This window comes from Juglans microcarpa x Juglans regia, chromosome 3D (assembly GCF_004785595.1).
Source record: "Juglans microcarpa x Juglans regia isolate MS1-56 chromosome 3D, Jm3101_v1.0, whole genome shotgun sequence".
NCBI classification, from domain to species: domain Eukaryota; kingdom Viridiplantae; phylum Streptophyta; class Magnoliopsida; order Fagales; family Juglandaceae; genus Juglans; species Juglans microcarpa x Juglans regia.
Genome location: NC_054598.1, coordinates 27,028,180 through 27,049,432, shown reverse-complemented (window position 1 = coordinate 27,049,432; position 21,253 = coordinate 27,028,180). Strand labels below are relative to the sequence as shown.

At 37.1% G+C, this 21,253-nt stretch overlaps 1 protein-coding gene across 1 annotated transcript; it reads left to right on the top strand.

Moving 5' to 3' along the window:
- Positions 1-296: 296 nt before the first annotated feature.
- On the top strand, positions 297-20,271 carry LOC121253890 (phosphoglucomutase, cytoplasmic). The gene is made up of 19 exons (XM_041153818.1): positions 297-571; positions 1,286-1,367; positions 7,919-7,974; positions 9,062-9,175; positions 9,297-9,359; positions 11,172-11,291; positions 11,412-11,512; positions 11,861-11,920; positions 12,722-12,821; positions 12,924-13,081; positions 13,185-13,280; positions 17,195-17,258; positions 17,341-17,422; positions 17,527-17,702; positions 17,776-17,852; positions 18,995-19,127; positions 19,813-19,929; positions 20,010-20,103; positions 20,142-20,271. The coding sequence occupies exons 1-18, from the start codon at positions 491-493 to the stop codon at positions 20,079-20,081; spliced, it is 1,752 nt and encodes a 583-aa protein (XP_041009752.1). The 5' UTR covers positions 297-490; the 3' UTR covers positions 20,082-20,103; positions 20,142-20,271.
- Positions 20,272-21,253: the final 982 nt, after the last annotated feature.

Below are 21,253 nucleotides of genomic sequence, written 5' to 3'. Positions count from 1 at the left end.
ATGCTTTGGGGGTTTTAGGAGTCAAAATTGATTTCCATAAGATTCCTATTTGTATTCTCTCTTATTGTTGATGAATAAGGATATGATTTTTAAAAAATAAAAAAAAATCTATAAATTGATATGATTTTACGTGATTCATCATATTTATTTTATAATAAAAATAATCTAACTAATCGTATTAGACGACATTAATGGACTAAATATTTTTCTTTTGTACAAAATTTCATGGACGGTCCAAACGATACGTATCGTGCGGTTTAAAAAATGCTCAGTAAACATCGCAAAAAGGTCATCCCCAATATTCGTTTCGTATCCTTCCATCTCTTCCTCTCAATCTGACACACACTCACACTCGTCCCTCCTCGTTTGGCCAGCTTGCGTTGCCTCGTTATAAATCAGACCCTCACCCCACCAATCCATAACAAGTGAGCTCTTGTTCTTTGTCAACCTTCTCTCTGAGCGTGCGTTCGTGCGTGTTCTAAAGCTAGAAATGGTGGTGTTCAAGGTTGCTCGAGTGGAGACCACGCCTATCGATGGCCAGAAGCCGGGCACCTCTGGTCTACGCAAGAAGGTTCGATTTCCATTCTTACAATTCGATGGAATATCCGATTGGATTTATTACATTTAATGGATCAATTTGTACTTTTGAATTGAGACTGTGCCAATCTGATCCGTTTTTGATCGAGTCGCTCAATTTAGATGCAGCTTCTGATTTTTTATATCCGAAAACTTGTTTTCTTGTTTGTTGAGATTCACATCTAACCAGATATTGTTCATGGTCATAGGAAATAGTGGTAGAAATTATTTGGATCAGTTCCGTTTACCCATAGCATGTATCAATGCAAAGCAAGATTTGAAATTTCTGCCTTCGCATATGATGTATTGATAAATGCATCTTGATTTCTCTATTTCGTTTCAGATTGAAGGGCCGTTTCTTCTTTGATCCCTTACTAAGTTACTGTGTATTTATTGACTGATTTGTTTATTTCTTATTATGTTTGGATGGATGGGTTCTGTTATCGTCTTTGTCCGTAGTATGTTGATCTAATGCATGGTAGTTTGATACGTCTGTCGTTAAGATCTAGAACTTCATTATTTTTTTTTCTTTTTGCTCTTAATTCTCGGCTGTTCAAACGAAGAAAGTAGTTACTAACGCCATATTTGTTGAAGCAACGAGATGGGAGATTGTTTGCCAGAAAATATTTATTTATTTTCCAAGAGTTTTCGGACTATTTGCTAATTTAACTTTGTTAAATTGAACATCATTGTCGGTAACCTTTTTCAGGTGAAAGTTTTCGTACAACCTAATTACTTGGAAAATTTTGTTCAGTCAACATTCAATGCTCTTACTCCAGAAAAGGTTAGAGGTAAGTGTTCCATCTGATATGGGTGGCTTGGGTCTATGTTTTATGAGACGGTTCTGTTACATGTGGAATTACTAAAGGGGAAAATGAAAGGTTATGCTGCATATGGAGTTTTCGCATCTCCATGTACAAGGAGAGTTTAAAATATAGTTGCAATAAGAACGGTTTTTTAAGGCCTATTTTTTATATTGGCCATAAGGTGAGGCTAAAAGACAAAGCATTTTGAAGTACAACCTTGGATGTACATACGTGCTGAGTGATGAGACTAACTTATATTACAAGTTTGCATGTACCGAATGCATTATAAAGATGTGACAACTTCCTTTTAAGGTGGTGAACCAACTTGGTTGCTTTTGTTCCAAGCAAAAATTGGTTTATCCCATTAAAGAATAAATCATCTTTGTCATATTATCCTGTTTTCTTGGGTTATAAGGATCTGCTTGATAGAATTTTCTGCAAATGCTTTATTTCGAAGAATCTGCAGTTTCAATAACAACTGATTTAAAAATAACCACGAGAAAAATCTGCTGATTTTCTGAGTGATTTTCTGACATTGGTCTGAAAGTGCTATCTGAAGGCTGACTTACTGAATAAGAAGAAACTATTGTTTGATGGGGTTGTGTTATGTTTTTTTTTTTGGACGAGTAATGATAAGCATAGGAAGTGCAAGCTCCATCCAAGTCATTTGAAAAAAAGTGGGACCCATCATAAAAGGGTCCCACTTTTTTTTAAAAGCCTTGTATGGGGCATGCATGCCCTGGGCTTGCACATTAGCTTTTTTGGCATTCTTAATTTATGGCCCTAACGAGAATCAATACTATGAAATACTAATTATTATTTATTTATCAATACTATTTTATATTCTTCTTATAGTTGTATTATTACTTAAATATTTATTATGTTTTTTTTTTTTAAATTCCCCTTTCAAGTAGCATGGCTAGCAATTAAAATCTAAGTTGCTGATTTGGTCTCAATGTGATGATGAGACCAGTGGTCCTAGCCGTGTATCTGTGTAGCAAATTTCTGATCTGGTCTCAATGTGATGATGAGTGGTTGTTGAAGGAGGGGAGTTGGTTAGTATGGGTTCATCTATGGTGTTAGCCATAGAACCTAAATCCTTTACTCTGGTGAAGGAGGGCGTATGTTGGCCATTACTGAAAGGGGTCGAAGGGTGATTTCTAAGTTGGTTTTGGTTTGACAACAGTGCAGTGGCTGGCTAAAGCCATGGAAGCGTGCACAAAGGATGAAAAACAAAATTTTTTCTCCACTGTCCGGGAAGGTAGACGCAGTTTCACAACGCACCGCTGCTCAAATGCTCGAGGATGTTATATGGCAGTCGAAGAGTATGGTGGTGGTGGGAGGAGGAATTTTATTTTCATTCCTGAGGAGAGGGCCAGTGGTTGGAGAAGGATGGGGGAGGTGGTGCGTGACTTTTCCTTCGGCAAGAGAGGGAGCGACGGTTTGGAAGGACAAGGTGTTGCAGGACGTGGCTCTGCTAGGGAGTTGCGTAGCATACATGTCGGTGGCGTGTTAGCGAAGGAAAACTTGGAGGTGCACAAAGATCCTAGTACATCCTCAGTGGTGAGGCGATCCTATGTTGCAGCTCTAAAGACGGGTCATGCTTTGGGAGTTTAGAGTGAACGGGATCCACAAATTACGTCTCAGGACTAGCTTGTTGAGATGCACAATTCCTTAAAGGAGATGGAAATCCAACTTGTCGAGCTGAAGGCAGCGATAGCTTTCTTGTCTTCGAAAATAGACTGGCTTTCAGTTGGAGCAACAGGGTTGTAAGAAACAAGATTGGCCCGAATCATTTAATTAAAGGAAAACGGAAGATCGGATTCGACTCTGTCCCTATTTCTAGATCCAGGAGAGTATGGTGGGTCAAAAGAAAAATCTAGGTTGTTTGAAGCAGGGTCTACATCGGGTATCGGCGTAGAGACATTAGTAATGGAATGTCATTTGCCTTATGTAATACAGGATAGACTGATAGTCGGTACTACACCTTTGGTCTCCGAAGCTCCTCGTCAGAGTTGAAGGAAAGTAGTGTGCCAAGGTCTGAAGGAGATGTAGGAACCCCATAAGTGAAGGGACTTGCTGTCACCCCAGAATCTCCAATGGAACCATGATACCATTGGAGCGAACCAATGGAGTTGCTAGAGAACCAAAGAGGTTGGCGTTGGTGCCTCGTGTAGATGAATATCTAGAGTCAGGAGTGCAATTAGATACTGTGTCTGGGGATAACGTTGCTCCCCTGGTGTCTCTTCTACCAATAGCAGACTGGATTTTGCCTAGAGTTAACGAGATTCAGCAGTTTGTGGGGATTTCACAAGGAGGATGTGAAGACCAATTCAATGAACTAATCACTGCGATTGAGGCAAGCCACGCGCTTGAGGATTTCACATGGAGGATGTGAAGACCAATTCAATGAACTAATCATTGCGATTGAGGCAAGCCACGCTCTTGAAGCCAAAGTTTCAAGAAAAGCAGGGAGTTACAGAGTCTTTCTTGGCAATCAACTACGACGCTAAGGGTGGTAACTCAACTAGAGGAAGTCTAAGGAGGATATTGTGAAGACGGGGAATCAAGGGTTTGGGGTTGGGTGTTCGGGTAGAGTTTTAGTTTTACGAGAAACAAGGGTTGGGGACTGGTCTGGTGTATTTTGGGTTGTTCTTTTCACGGGCTTTTTGGGTTGTTTTGGGTAAGGTGTTTTCTTGTATACATTCAATGTTCTTTGTTTCTCCTTTGATATATAATATTTTTTACTTATAAAAAAAAAACTAATACATATGCAACGTGTAAATTACATAAATAAAGTAGTACATTTACGAACAATGTAGGTGTTTAATAGTGGTTAACATGCCACAAAAGGATTACGCTATCTTATAATGAACGATAATTTTCTCTTTATAATTTAGATTAGAATTTATTTATTTTATTGGCACCGGGTGTCCAGGAACACCATCCCGACTAAAGATTAGAATTTATTTACTGACTCCTTGAATTATGATAATTACTTGTCACATGAATTGTCTACTTTCATAATCATTAAACCTTGTATCCTCCCTATCATGTACTCAAATAATGAATAACCATGGTAGCAATGACAGTGTTTTTTGCTTGGCAAATAGATAAGATGACATTGTCCTAAAATTCACCATCTATTCTTCCACACTCCAGAAGTGAGCTCAATCAAGCTTTTCTGGGATGAGTGAGAGTAATACAAATTTGTTTTGTCCTTGTTGCTCAACAGTAAAATATTTTGGGTGGTGTCTCTCCTTTTTTCAAATGGCGAGTATCCTTTCATTATTATGGTAGTACCTTGAATTGTGTATAGGAAGGCAATGAAGGGGGGATCTCACAATTTTTGGGAGGGAGAGGTTCAAGCCTTTTATAATGATCTTTAGGGGCTTCAATTGTAACATTGACTAGTCGTTTTGGAGTATGGGCCTAGATGTGGCTGGGGTCTTTTATGAATCCTTACAAATGGTATTTGACCCAAACTAAGCCAGAATTGTGGGACTTGAGCTGTGTTACCTATATGATGGAATGGCCTGACGAGGATGCTGGGGATTTAAAGAGAGAGATTGTAATACTTTGGATTGTGTATATGAAAGTGGTGAATGAGATTCCACATTGCTTAAGAAAGAGAAGTTTAAGCCCTTTATAATGATTCCAATGGGATGCTATTGTAACATGAGTAGTCCTTTTCAAGTAAAGACGCAGATATGACTTGTTCTTTCCTTGGGTCATTACAATTAGGTATCTAGTATCAATGGAAGAGTATTTTCCTACAAAAAAACATAAATCCAGGTGTTAATGCGCATAACTATCCATGCTTGATCAACACAAAATAAGATGAAAAACCTTGTGGTGGTTTTGGAAAGTTAGCATAACGATTATGGACCGCATAACTATATGAGAAATGCTTTAGCCACAAAGAAATCCTACAAAAATAAAACCACTAATTGAGGTGGCTTGATGTGATACATTAGATTATAAAGTTACTTTTATTGTAAAGTAGATCTAAAATATCATATGAAGTCATGTCAGTTTTTGGGTTTACTTTTCTGGGATCTCTTTGTGGCTGTAGCACTTATATATATATATATATATAAGAAACATACCTTTGAATTTCTATCTTACCACTAATCTCGCTTTACGAGATCCATCCTATTTTTTAGCATAGACCTATCATGGTTCCTAGCATTATTCCTATTGAAGTACATAACATTATTTTTTTCAAATTGTATAGTTAAAATGAGTATTGGGTTGACTACATGGTGTACTTCATCCATTCAAACATAAAAAAAAAATATGGAAGTAAGAGTTGAAATCCACAATACTCGAGGTCGAATCCCCTAGGATGGTTTAGGGGTAGATTGGATGCCCCTTTTTGTACCAATCTATACAGAACAAAAAGAAAAAAGCTGAGACTAAATGCTGAAATGATCTTATATAGACCGCATACCTAATTGAATTTATGGTGACACTAGCTCATACAAAACAATAAAAGGAAGTAGAGACTGCATACCTAGTTGAACTTGTGTGGTGGCACTAGGTTATATAGGACGCAAAACTAGTATAATTCAAATATTTTTTATTTTATTTTTGATAAGTAAACAAAGTATAATTCAAATATAAAAACAGCTGCATAATGAGGATAGAAAGATACCTACCTTGGTCAAGTGGTAAGGGTCTTGGTGACATGTTCTCTTAGGTCTAAGGTTCAAACCCTTGGTTGTAAAAAATTTCTAGGGGCCTCGTGCCATTGGTGAAAAGCCAATTATTTACTTGGCTTGTGTGATGGGATGCGTTACGTAGGTTCAAGGTTTAACTGAGTAAAGACATACTGTGTTTGCACGTCTCCGGGATTCCTTGTCATAAGAAATATGTCAACAGTAAAACCTTATTCTCAATTACCATCAAGAGAAAATCTTAGGTTTCATTGACTCTGAAACAGTGTTGGTGAAAGTACTATGCGTACTAAAGTGCAAACGCCGTCTAGAGCCCAGGCACAAATGCGTGCATAATTGAATAAAGAGCACATGCAGCAGGCCCCCTCTAGGGATTAGGAATGCTACTAACGTTTTGAGGATTTTCAAACGAGCCATATAAAATAGAATTCAAACCAAGCTTGTTAAATAAAAGAGATTCATAGGCAGCACTTATTAAAATTTTTCTAAGTCTTTTGCTAAATCACAAAATCACTTATTAATTGTCATGAAACATAAAAAAAATCTTCATGAATGGTTGCCTCTTCTCCCTTAGCCATGCCTTGTTTAGAAGCATCATCCTCACAGTCCTTCATCTGGGACAGCTAACACATGAAAATAAAACATGAGTTCAATACTCGTAAGCAACTACATCAAACTACCTAGGATGCAGCAGCAGTGAAGTTAGGGCAGCTAGCAATGTGTTCTGGTATAACCTGGACAGTCAATGAGCTGGTGAGTTTTTGATGGTTTACCGTCATAATATGAGGAGAAAACTAAGTTTCTTGAACCCTTGAGTTACCTAAAGTGGCTAGCAGCATTTTGGGAGAATCTTCTTCAAGATTTGTCTAGAAAAGCTTGAAGAATAGGCAGCATAAAGCTGGTATAGTTTTCTGGTGTATGGCAAAGTGTGTGTTGGGAAATCTTGGGTTCTCCCCTGGTTTGAGGCTAGTTCAAGTGGTTCGCTTAAATTGTAAGGGCCTTGGTCTTGAGGGTATGTTCCCTCCATGTCTTAGGTTTGAGCCCTTGGGTGCAAACAATTTTTTGGGATCACATACCATTGGTGAAAGGTCAATGATTTACTTCACTCGTGTGGTGGGGATATTGACAGGGATAATGGGAGCTGGGTCACCCAGGACAGAATCCTAGTGGGAAGAGGTTACCTAATGGGTCGGTCAGCAGAGGCTTCTAGTGCTTCTTGACTTATCTTAATTTGAGTAGAATTCCTAGTCCACTTAGGGGTTAGGCCAAGGCAGTTCCTAGTACTTTCTTGGCCTAAAACAAAGATCCTTAATTCATCCTGTCATCCCTATCTTTGCACGGCTCACCTCTTGAGGTGTGTCACTCGTATTTCATCCTGCCAAAGTTCTGCTAGTGCTCTGGGCATTGAAAAGATGGTCCAACTCTGCTGACAATATTGATTAGAATGCTTCCTACCTGAGATTCTATAAGTTAGAAAGCTTTACCTATCAACTGCACTAGAACTAAAACAAGTCAATGGCTGGGGCATAACTCAACTGAATCAAGACTAAACCTTAACTGTTTGGTTGAATTCAAAAGGAAGCAAGCTTCAATTATTCTATATGGTGTAATAACATGAGTTATCTATCCATCCGGCTCTCCCATTTTTTAAGTTTTCTCTGCTTTCATCAATACAATGTTGTAATGTCCTTTGTTCTTGTAGTGGCCGCCAATATCCCCTGTCAAATGACATCATTGTATAGTTGCAACAGTTCTTCAACAATCTTTCCTTTTAAATGAGATTTTATCCACTAATACAAGGCTGTTTCATTTGTTTCTAATCTAATTCTATGTTTTGTTATGCTATCCTTCATCTAGGTGCTACACTTGTAGTCTCTGGTGATGGCCGCTACTACTCAAAAGATGCTATTCAGGTACATTATAAATCAACCGATTCTGAATGTGCTTGGTACATCTGAATTTTACATATGCATGCATACATAGAGAAGATAGAAGATGCCCTATTTTCACATAATCTGCTAAGTGAGAGTATGGAATTTTGTTATGGAAGAAAATGAGAACTTAGTTCTGGTTCTTTGATCCTAGATTCAAAAGAATTTTTTTTTTTTTTTGTGATAAGTAAATAAGAATCTTTATTGAGTAGGACAAAAGAAGGTTATTTTGGAATGGTCTGATAAAAAAGAGTTTATATAACCGTTCTCCCATGGAACTAAAAGTTGTTTAAATTAAATCTGTTGGCAGTTAGTCAAATTTATGGTAAATGTTTAATATCTTGTTTTGTCTTTACACCAAAATTTTATTATGTTAATTATGACTTATTTCATTATTTATAGTCGTTAAGAATCATGGTGGAAATTATGACTCCATGCTTCAATGTATTTTGTAGTAGACAATGCTGTTCGTGCTACTGTGAATATGGATTTTTCCTGAGTCACTGAACTAATCTCTTACTGTGCACCGAATTCGCATTTTATAAATCTAGGGCAGCTTGAAATAATTTATTCACCTATGGCATTTTGTGTATGATATTTAGGGTTGCATTATTTTCTCCTTAGGAGGATATAGAAATATCGGTAATTCAGTGGTATAAGAGTATATCGCTGGGATTTTGGAGGATGTCTCCAGCCAGTATAATGCCTCGCTGCAAGCCTAAATAACAGCCCATGATGCAGATTGGCTAAACCATAAGTCCATGACAAAGAGGAAATAATAATTAATTAGGGATGATCCAGGTCAGTGATGTTCTAACTTTGCGGTCCAAGGTTATTGCTTGCATTACTCTTCACTAGGACTTGAATCCTTGCTTGGTGAATTGGGCTTGGTGAGATCCGTGGTTGCATTAATCATCTGCACCATCCCAATTACGATCCTTGGAGCCCTGGCCTTGTTCTTTTGGTGCTTACTGCTTTTTAAGTTTGATTTTGTTTGCTCAGATCTTGTCTATGGTGCTTAATGACATTATCCCACCATCTACTTCTAATCTTTATTATAAATTGGCAGATCATTATTAAGATGTCTGCTGCAAATGGAGTAAGGCGCATTTGGGTTGGTCAAAATGGATTGCTTTCGACCCCTGCTGTATCGGCAGTTATTCGTGAAAGAGTTGGAATAGATGCAAGTTTTTTGCTTGAATGCATATATCTATCCTTCTTCTCCATCTCAAATATATTTGCGGAACTGCATTGTTCATTGGAAAACAGTGGAGTAACTTTCTAATTGTAACATTTGATAACAGGGATCCAGGGCGTCAGGAGGATTTATATTGACTGCAAGTCACAATCCAGGTGGTCCTCATGAGGTAGGGTCTATCTCTTTATATCTTGTTATATTTGGATATGGTTTAGATTAATGGTTATTCACTTGCCTTTCTTTGTGTTCTGCATTAAGAGAAGTGACTGTGGATTTGACTGCTCAAAGGTCTTGATGGCTTTAAATATTGAAATAGTGAGCATGGGTTCTCTTTCCAATTAGTTATCCAGTTCTTGTCGCTTGTTTGAGAGGAACTTGTTATAAGTAGAGATGACCTTTAGCTTGACTACTTTCAAAAGTGCACTTCCTTTGTCTAATGAGTGATTTTTGCATCTGAGTATCTGTATTGACAACAATTGCTCTTGTTAGTTGCCCATTGGCCTCTGTTTGATGTTTTGACCTTTTCTGTGGATCTCTGTCCTTTTTCATCCCCACCCATCCCCCTCTTTTTTTTTTTTTTGATGAATAAGAAATTTTATTTAGGCAAGTAGCAAGGCAAAGGCAAGTACACAGGAAGTGTACAAAAACTGAACCTAATTACAAGTCAGAAACTAGCTAGAAAAACAACAAGGAAATCATGGACACTAGTTCCATTAAACACAATAGCCAAAGCCATTGAAATAAGGTATTAAAGAAAAAACTTCTAAGTTCTTCTACTGAGCATTCCTTATCTTCAAAGCATCGGCCATTCCTCTCATCCCAAATACACCACATAAGGCATAAAGGATCATATTCCAAACAGTAGCAATTTGCAAATTACCCCTTAAACCTGTCCAGCTAATGAACAGACCCACTACCCTCCTAGGTGTCACCCAAGCCATTCCGCTTCTAGTAAACACTTCATGCCATAATACCCTATTCACCTCACAATGTAATAATAATTGATCCACCTATTCACCAGTTTTCTTACATAAGTAGCACACGTAAGTCAAACAATTGAGAAACAGCCTCTATTTTCCAGTCATTAACTGCTCTAGAAACTAGAACATGCCAATGGGAAGAAACACTAGAAGAGTCCACAGCGCTAAGAACCCTACCGCCACACCATGGATCATGCCAAAAATGAACTCTTGAACCATCCAACCACAAAAAAAAAAAAAAAAAAAAAAAAAAAAAAAAAAAAAAAAAAAAAAAAACCTGTTTTACAAAATCATCCCATCCCCCTCCTCATTTCCTACTCCAATTTGAATTAATCCTGCCAGTATCAGCATCCAAGCCATATTGTCTTTTGAACATGTGAAATTATTATTGTTATTATTATTTCGCTTAATTATGTACTGTCAAGCTGGAGTTACAACTACCCTTCAAAAAGCTGAATTATTGCCCATCTCTGGGCTATTAATTTATATAAATATTATTTTTGCTCACTATCATCTTGAGTGTCTCAATTAACTCCACCTGTTATATGTGATGCATTCCCCTTTTAGCATGTGTATCACTATGTGTTTGACTCAAATCTTCTATTTCTCACTCTTGTTACCCTTCTCTGTGGGTTGTGTGACCAAAGGTCAAAATCCTCAGATTTCATTGGGTGAGTTATATTATCATCTGTCTTTGTGGAATAGCATATTCCTAGAAAATGCTGAAGTCAAGAGAATTTTCATACAATCCTTAGAACTGAACTATATACTAAGCAATATGCATTTACTAAACATTGATGCATTAAACATATCTATTGGAAGAGCAAACTATGTTACATGCAGAAAGTCAAATTAGATTAAGAATGAACATTTGTATATGTTAAATGAACATTGAAAATGTTCCTTTTTTTTTTTTTTTTTTTTTTTTTTTTCCTATTTGGATGCTCCTTTTGAAACTTCAGTTATGTATAGACTCTACTCATTCTCTTGTTTGATTGCAGGATTTTGGGATCAAGTATAATATGGAAAATGGTGGACCTGCTCCAGAGGGAATCACCGATAAGATCTATGAGAACACAAAAACAATAAAGGAGTACTTCAATGCAGAAAATCTACCTGATGTATTTCTTGTTTCCTATGCTGCCCGAGTTTCCTTTTTACACCCCCTGGGATGTTATTAGACTGTCATACGTAGTTTCAGTTATCATGTTTTTATCTGACATTTCAAAATATGCATATAGGTGGATATCTCTACAGCAGGTGTAACCAGCTTCCAGGGGCCTGAGGGACAATTTGATGTTGAGGTTTTTGATTCAGCAAATGATTATTTAAAATTGATGAAGTAAGTTTTCCCTACAGGATCTCCATTTCTCTCCTATATTTGCATGAGCAACACAGATGCCAATGGGTTATTCCATTCATTGTAGTCTTATTAAATAATGCTTCTTGTTCCAAATGCTGTATCATGCAGTGCCTCCTAAAGGGCACTATTCCTCAGGAAATTTGCTTTCATGGTAGTAGGATTTGTTACGTTTTGTCTCTTTTTTCGGTTACCCTAGGAATGTTAAAGCCATTTGTCCTTGCTTAAGAATCTTTTAATCATTATTCTTGCTCTCTTTGATCTCTGCACACAGCTTCATATTCCTGTTTCTTGAAAGCAATGTCCAATCGTTATTTCTCAAATTTTCAGGTCCATTTTTGATTTCGACTCAATCAGGAAGCTACTCTCATCTTCAAAGTTTACATTTTGGTATGTTGAAAGCTACTGATGTACATATTTGTGCAGAGCATTATCTTTTTATCAAATATACATGCATGCATCATACTATGTGTGGGTATGAGTATAACATCAGATACATAAGTGTATTATTCTGTGTGTGGGTGTGGGTGTATAGATACACATATGCAAGCATATTTGAATGTATTTATGCATATTTCTATGGATAATTTGAGAAAGAGGTATATTATAGTATTGGATTAGTGTAGAAAAAATATTGATCTTGTATTGTGAGCTGGCTAGGAGCTTATATGCAATGATATATAGCACTTTGGATTGATGGATTATGCCCGAAAGGGGAGGTAGAGTTGGTTACACTTTGGTGGAATCCTCATGATGGTCACAAAAATTCAGATGTTTGAAGGACGGTCCTTACGTGCTTAACAATGTGTTGCATGGCCAAAGTTTTGAAGGCCGTGAGAGAATTGTGCCAGAATTAAAAGCCATAATATTCAACAATTTGTATGCTTGGATTATTGCTCACAATTCCCAGTTCTCCAGCTAATGAGACTTTTAGGGATTTTGCACTTTTTCTTCATCTTGCTAGTTGGGTGTATCCTTTGGTATACTTCAGCTCCGTTTGGATGCTAAGAGTATCTCAGATCATCTGTGATAGTAGTGAAATAGCAGTGAATAGTTTGTGAATAGTAGTGAAGTAGTCTGAGAATAGCTATTTCTTGGGATGTGCCCCTCGCTTCTTTAATAAAATTTGCGTTACATATAAAACAAGCTCTGGTAAATTGTATGACTTGTATCTCTTTTTCATGTTGAAAGTTATGATGCACTACATGGAGTCGCTGGAGCTTATGCAAAACGTATTTTTGTGGAAGAGCTTGGTGCACAAGAAAGCTCATTACTGAACTGCACACCCAAGGTCTTCCTGGAACTTTCTTTCATTGTTTTTACAAAACTGTTTTCCCTATATCCTAAGATATTTTTACCATTTGCTGATTCATGTGCAATTTAATGCAAACAGGAAGATTTTGGTGGAGGGCATCCAGATCCTAATCTCACTTATGCAAAGGAGTTGGTTGCTCGAATGGGACTGGGAAAATCTAATCCCCAAGATGAACCCCCAGAATTTGGTGCTGCTGCTGATGGTGATGCAGATCGGAACATGATTCTCGGCAAAAGGTAGGATCACCAACATTTGTCTTCTTTTTTTCCCCTCATTTGTTGAAGTAGATCTTTTCTTTTGTTTACAACAAGCAATTGACAACTTTTATTGTTTTTTTAGGTTCTTTGTTACTCCGTCGGATTCTGTTGCTATCATTGCTGCAAATGCAGTTGAAGCCATACCCTACTTCTCTGCTGGTCTAAAGGGAGTTGCCAGGTTCTATATTGCGTTGTTTGACTTCTACTGTCTCCAAGTGTGTGTGCATGTAGGGGTGGTGTTATATGTTGTTTCTTGTTTGAGCAGTACATTTCAATTTGTGTCCATGGAAACTAAATGAGGTGCTGATGTGTTAGATGCACGTAAATCCATAGCATAACTGCTGTGAAGAGATTTTTTTCTTTTTTTGGATAAGAATTTAAATATTAATGCAATGGACTAGTTTCAGAGTCCATTTTTCCATACAATTTATACACACACGCCCACACATATATGTATATATATATATATATATATACACACATGTATATAGTAGCATCAAGATTCTTGAGCATAAGATATTAGTACACCTTTGCTTGTTGATTGTATCTAGGGCTGAAGATTTTTTGTAAAATTTATATTTGAACTTCTTGAAATATCTCAAATCTTGATAATGGTGATATAGTTTTTTTTGACAAGTGATAATGGTGATATAGTTATGAATCAGTTTCAGGTTATTATTTCTTTTGAAGTAAGGTTGATCACTCTTTATATCCAAATTATGCTGAAAATGCCTCAATCCAGCATTGTAAAGTTATTAACCTCTAAATATTAATTTGATGAACTAGTTTTAGAGTCCATTTTTCCATATATATGCACACGTATGCGTACATGCACACACACGCATATATATATAGTAGCATTAGTCAGTTTTATTTGAGACTGTAAATGATATATTTTTGTAACACCCCGCTCCCCAATAAAGTCATTTTTAAAATTTTCGGAGAATCGGTGTACTACTAAACTTGAAGTTAAAAAAAACGTTTCTTCTAACGAAGCATTAGGTACAAAGATTTCTTACAATAAATAAATTTAATCTTTATTAAATACTTAAAATCCAAAAGAGAGTGCGGAAGCACCTATTTAAAATCAATAAAGTCTCATGTGCTTATCAAAATAAATTATTTAAACTAAAATCATAAAACTAAGCATAACAAAAACTGTCTAGGCCTCTGCCTCACCTCCCTGGGCCAAGTCCTGTCCTGCAGCTCTATCCTCATAAAAATCCTCATTGGGTTGGTTTAAAACATAAAAATATACAACGAGTTGAATACTCAATAAGCAACACATCATACAGTAAACATAATAAATATAAGGTTTTTTGAAAAATATGCATACTCATAAATACATACGTAAATAACATGAACATGAACTTATCTTTCACTTGTCATAGGCCAGTACCACTGTTGACCCCTGTGAGTTAGGGTTAGCGAATCTAAGTATATTCAAATTTCGCCCGTGGCTGCGGATTGTGGAATCCATACATAAGGAAGACACACTAGGTGCAGTATTGACATGTACAACCTGGCAATTGCAATATGCTCATAACATATTGTACCGTTTTCATATCATAACATAGGCCGTTGGCCTGTTACGTATCTTATCATTCACACTTCATCATAATCATACTTGCATACTTGTCATATCATAGATTTCAAGTGAAATCGCATATTTCATAAAATGTTGTGATACATGTTTCTTCAAATAAAATCATGATTTTTCATAAATCTTTTGATGCATAATTCTTCACATAAAATCATGGCTTTTCACAAAATATTTGAATGCATAACTCTCACATAAAATCATGACTTTTCATAAATATTTTGATGCATAATTCTTTACGTAAAATCATGGATTTTCTTAATTTTATCATGACTTGGGTACATAAAAAGGGGCTTCCAATGGAGGACTACATGCAATTATTTTTATAAAAGACATACTGTTTACCGTACATACGTATAAGGGTATGATCATGCTACTTACCTCGTAGTGCTAATCTGCTATTTTCGGGGTGCGACTGATTACCTATAAACATGCCAGAAATTATCGTAAATTCCTAATTACTCACCTACTTCATTATTAAAACCTGAAAAAAAATTAGAATTCTCGGGATCCTAAAATTTTGTCACCCCTTAAATACTTTAATTTTTACAAAATTCCTCCAAAAATCTTACACAAGTAAATCCTAAAATCCCATTATTCCATATTTTGATCTTATAACTCTATCTGTGCAAGCACATGTTGGCCCCCAAAATATACTAATATTAATGTTAAACCGTATTCTAATATTCCTATATCTGTTGATTACTCTAAAAATATTTCAACTTTTCATGGGTCTAAGTGCTCGTAAATTCATATAGCATCCCAAAAATACAAACACACATAGCTGTGATACACTCCCAAAGGCGAACGTGCAACCTCTACACTGAATGTTGCCAGCCCATCTTCTAAATTCTAATATTATGACACAACCGTACCTGGTAAGAAAGAATAGAGAGAGATTGACGTTATGAGGGAGGGAGAAAGATCACTTACGGAGGAAGATCGGAGAGTTTGGCCAAGAGGTATAGAGGGAGAGTCACCGAAGGAGAGGAAGAGGACGTGTGCCGTGGCTTTCAGCTTGGTTGTGAGGGTTGTTCGTGGCTTACAGTGGGCTTGGGTGTAGTTGGGTGGTGTGCCGGTGGCTCAAGACCCAATGCTCTGTTTATGGGTGTGCAAAACAAGGGTGCGATTGGCTATCGTGCGTGGATTGTGGCGTGGAGAGGAAGGGGTGGTGCGACAGTGGTTGGCTTGGCTTTGGGGTGCTAGGGCACGGTTAGTGGTGTGAAACGGGACTATTTGTGCAGTGGGTTTCATGGTGGCTGTGCGGAGGAGGGTTACGGTGAGTGTATTTTGACGTTGGGAGAATGAGGAACTAAAGTGAGGGAGAGGCAGAAATCTAACATGGAGAGAGAGACTTATCGTGTAGTCTCGGCAAGGTGGTGGAGCTCCCGTCGTCGGCAGCGGGGGTGCAAGCAGGGGCTGGACTGGGTACACTGTGCTGCAGTGTGGAGGTGGCAGCCAGAGTGGAGGCCATGAGTTGTGAGGGAGGAAGGGATGGTGGGTGGTTTCCGGCGTGCTTAGTGTTCTGGTCGTGACTGTAACGTGAGGAATGTGAGGTGCAGCTACTTAAAGTCATAGTGATTTTCACGCACAGCAGAGGGACTTTATATTGTTAGGTTTAAGACTTTTAACGTGAAGATGAATGTGGAATTGTAATCCTATTAGGAGAGCTCTATTAAGTGAATTCTAGTGGAAGTTTGAAATGTGCATGGTTGGAGTTTATAGAAAGTAGTTGGTTAGGAATTTTATTATGAAGAGGAATGTAGAATGGTAACTGTGTTTGGAGTTGAACACTTTCACGGACTTGGAGTTTATTATAAACCGAGCCTTAATTCTCAAAGTCCAAATTAAACATAACATCCAATAAAATTTTATGAGCTCTTAGAAAGGTTCTTGAGCTATTACTAATTAATTAGGGCCCCCTTGTTCTATTAAATGTGCTTTAACTAATTTATTGAGCCGAATAAAAATTTCATATTTTGTTTGAATAAATTACGGGTCCATGGCCTATCTAAAATAATCCAATAAACCTCAATTGGGCTTCTATAATTATTGGCTTATTAACCTAATTTAGGCCCAATGAAACTATCCATAATTTATCCTTAATAATATTGGATCGGGTTGTTATAATTTTAAAATCCAGTTGCTTGCTTAAATTTTCATCATGGATATTAGAAGGATCTCGAATATACAAAAAAGGTATACTCTACTTGAAACATATTTCATAACATTGTGTGGGATTGAGCTACTTTCTTCCTTTTGTAATGTATATGAACCATTAAGAGTACTTGCAATTTTTTTTTTTTTTTAATTTCAATATAGAGCTACGCTATCTTTTAAGGTTGATACTATCTTGGAGATCTTCACTCTTTGCACTTTTCACTAATTTATGCAAAGCAATCCAATGGTGCTTTGAAGGTGCCATTTATGCATACTTCTTGTTTGGATAATATATAACAAATAATATCATCTTTTGATTTTGCCTCTTGTAGGAGCATGCCGACCTCAGCTGCCCTTGATGTTGTAGCTAAACATTTGAATTTAAAATTTTTCGAGGTACATTTTTGCACAGTTTTAAGTTTGAATGTCTTCATACTTTGCTGTTGGTCTTGAGTATTATTTTTCCATTAATTGATAGGTACCAACTGGCTGGAAATTCTTTGGCAATCTAATGGATGCTGGGTTATGTTCAGTTTGTGGGGAAGAAAGTTTTGGAACCGGTTAGTATTTGGCATTTCCCTTTATCTAGTCAATTTTTAATATTTGGGACTTTTAGAAACTTCTACAATGTTGTTGCATTATCTTTTGTTTTGTCTGCTGACAGGCTCAGACCATATACGTGAAAAGGATGGAATCTGGGCAGTTTTGGCTTGGCTATCCATTCTTGCTCACAAAAATAAGGAGAATCTCGGTGGTGAAAAGCTTGTGACTGTTGAAGATATAGTGCGCCAGCATTGGACTACTTATGGTCGCCACTATTACACTCGATATGACTATGAGGTGGGTTCTGTCCTATTTTAGCCATATGAAATCTTGGGGTTGTTTTCTAACTAGTTTAAATTGTTTCTTGAAGAACGTGGATGCAGGTGCGGCCAAGGAACTAATGGCATGTTTGGTCAAACTGCAATCTTCCCTTTCAGAAGTTAATGAGTATGTTCCTTTTGCTACTTTAAAAATCGTTTTTTCTGAGATTGTACATGCTTCTCTAATGGTTACATCAAGTAGTGATAACACAATTTTAGCCTGAAAAGGGGGATGCTGATGTGGTCTCAGTGCTTTTATCATTTTCAGAATCATGAACCCGTACTCAATCTCCATGGTTGCTGCATGTGAAGTATTTATGTATTCAAAATTGGTGCCTGCCTATAGATACTAAACTACATGATGTTAAGTATTTTAGATTCTACTAAGCTGCAGTTCACTTGGCTAAAGGCTTTCATAACCTGTGCGTAGAAGATGGGCTAACAAGAGTCCTGGGTGGTTTTGTTGTTTGTTTGTAATGCTACAAGGAAGCCTTGCACCACACACCTCTATCTAATGAACATGTGATTTGTCATCGTTGCCCTTCTATTTAACCACACATTTAGAAGGGCAAAAATGACAAATCACATGTTAGTTAGGTGGAGGTGTGGTGTAAGGCTTCCATTAGAATTTCTCTTTAATAGTTGGTTCTTTTCTTTTGTTTCTGGCTCAAGCTATATGCCCCTCTTGTTACAGGTCGGTTTTCAAATTGAATGTTTCATTGTTAATGACCCCTTCTTTCCTCTTACATGTAAATATCTCCCATTCATCATTGGCTGTGCTGATGTTTCTTGAGTCCACTTCTGATCTTTGTATAGAGATGTGTGCTGATTTTGAGATTACACAATTGTCTTATGTGGGCTGTGCTCTGTAGAGTATTGACCTACCGGCTTGAATACTGTACATATGAGCCAGAATGTTATCATGACACTTGGTACACTGGTGACATGTTTTTCTTATATTTACAGTCTCAGTCCAAAGAACAACCTCGGAAAATCATTCCATTGATATTAGTGGTCATACAATTGACTGAAACTTTGGCGTAGATTTCTGTTAAAACTATATTGTTTAGGTTCAAGATTTCAGTTAAAAATGAACAGTGAAACTTTTGTAAACAATGAATCTGCCGTAATTATATATGGTTAACGTGTACACATCCATTTCATCCTTGACCATGAATTAAGTATTATTTTTGGGATAATATCCCAAAGTTATTCGTCATAAAAGGTTCATGGTTCCTGTTGAAGATTTTTTACTGTTTGTTCATGTAGGATTGTCAAAGGAATGCGCTCAGATGTGTCAAAAGTTGTCCATGCTGATGAATTTGAATATAAAGATCCCATCGATGGCTCCATTTCAAAGCACCAGGGCATTCGATATTTATTTGCGGATGGATCCCGATTGGTAACTTGACTCGTACTGCTACCATTTATAATTCTATTTTTTTAATGACATGGATTCCCACCAAGGTAGGGTTCGTTGGACCTATCCTTGCAGATTAAACTTCGGATATGTAACCCTATTTACCAGAATTGTGCATTCAGTAGTCCAGGAAAACTCCTAGTGCCAAATCTAACCCAAGGTTTCTGAGTTTACAACTCATCCTGAGCCTGCCCTTTGAGCACTAAGTTGCACCCAGACGGATTCTGTTCGTTGTTTATTACCTCATCAGAAGAAACATTTTAATTACTAGCTGTGGTAAACATTGTGTTGAGTTTTTTAGGGGTGCATTTACCTATAAAAAAAAAAATTACAGGGATGCATTGACTGACAGGTAAACATTGTGTTGAGTTTTTTAGGGGTGCATTTACCTATAAAAAAAAAAATTACAGGGATGCATTGACTGACAGACTTCCACTATTGGCTTTCAAAATATTTTTAGGAAATCGAGATGGTCTTTTCTTGTAAATAACTGATAGTTTTACTAGGATCACAGGTTTTTTTAGTTGATACCTTGTTTCTTATAGACACTATTGCACTGTAGCTCTCTAAACTCATTTGTTCTTGTCTTAATCAAAAGCAATGGTGGAAATAGTTGCAATGTTGTTTACAACACTAATTCATGCTTTACCTTCCTATGCACATGCAGGTTTTCCGCCTTTCAGGCACTGGCTCGGAGGGTGCGACAATTCGTCTATACATTGAGCAATATGAGAAGGATCCCTCAAAAATCAACCGAGATTCTCAAGAAGCACTTGCTCCTCTTGTGAGATATCCCTAATTCATACCTGATTATCCTATGCTCTGTACTATTATTTGCGCTGACCCTAATCCATACAATTACAGGTTGAGGTTGCACTGAAGCTTTCCAAGATGCAGGAATTCACTGGCCGAACTGCACCTACTGTTATTACATAAATGCACTCAGTGCCGTTGTAAGATTGTTTGTTGTCTTGAAAAACGAAAGAGTGGCTGTCTCGGTTGCAGTTCCCTTTACAATTCGAAAACTTCTTTGTAACTCTCATACTTCTCACTAGTTGGATGATGGACTCAAAATACACTATGCAATATCTTTTTTGATCCTTAAAATAATATAAACGTTCTATTACATTGTCCCTATCTCAATATTTCGAGCTTTACATTTCTACAAGTTTTGGTGAACTCAGTATTCTTTTTTTTATTTTTTATTTGGGGGGGGGGGGGGGGGGGGGATGATGTGAATCATGTAATAGTTTGGGTGGAGTGTCAAGGAGCTTTCCTGGACCTATCGGGCTAGAGGTTGAGGTTGGGAGAGAGAGAGGGAGAGGGAGAGAGAGAGAGAGATTGCTCTTTTTTGGAACGCAAAAGTTGAGGATGGAATGCAAACACAGTCTATTTTCTTGAGTAATAAAGACAACCTTACCAAAGAAATAAAGCACAAAATGTGGACAGAGAATCATGACGACTCTCTTCACGCCAGAAGATTCTGTGTCCCTACGATGGGTTCTCGACTTCATTTCAAAATCACTTCCTATAATGTTGTTCATCATTCAATAGAGAGAGAGAGAGCTCTCACAGGTCAAAGTCGGGGGCTGAACCACTTGCATGCCGGCACTGTGTGGTCTATTCCTTGGTTCAATCTCTAAATCAAACCTTACTTCTAACGATCAGTGGTCCTTTGCAAAAGTTTGGTGTTTTGTACTTACATTTACCCACAACATTTTGTATAACACATTGTACAACAATGTGTTAAATGAGGGATATTTTTGTAAAACATCTTATAAAAGTAACATAATTTTACAAAAATATCCCTTATTTAACACATTGTTGTACAATGTGTTGTACAAAATGTTGTGGATAAATCATTTTCCTAAAGAGAGTATATGGGCTTGGACAATTTTAACAAGAAAATTTTTAAGACAAAGTAAGGTGGGACATGTCCCTTGGGTTTGGACATTTTATAAATTGGCTCATCCTTTAAGAAATTTCAAACTGGTCTTTTAGGTTAGGCTGATATTTCAATTTGGATCCTTCGTCAAATCTGATCTGTTAGTTCAGTGATGGAAGATGCTGTTGTGGCACATAATTGTCACTTCATAGCCAATTAGAAT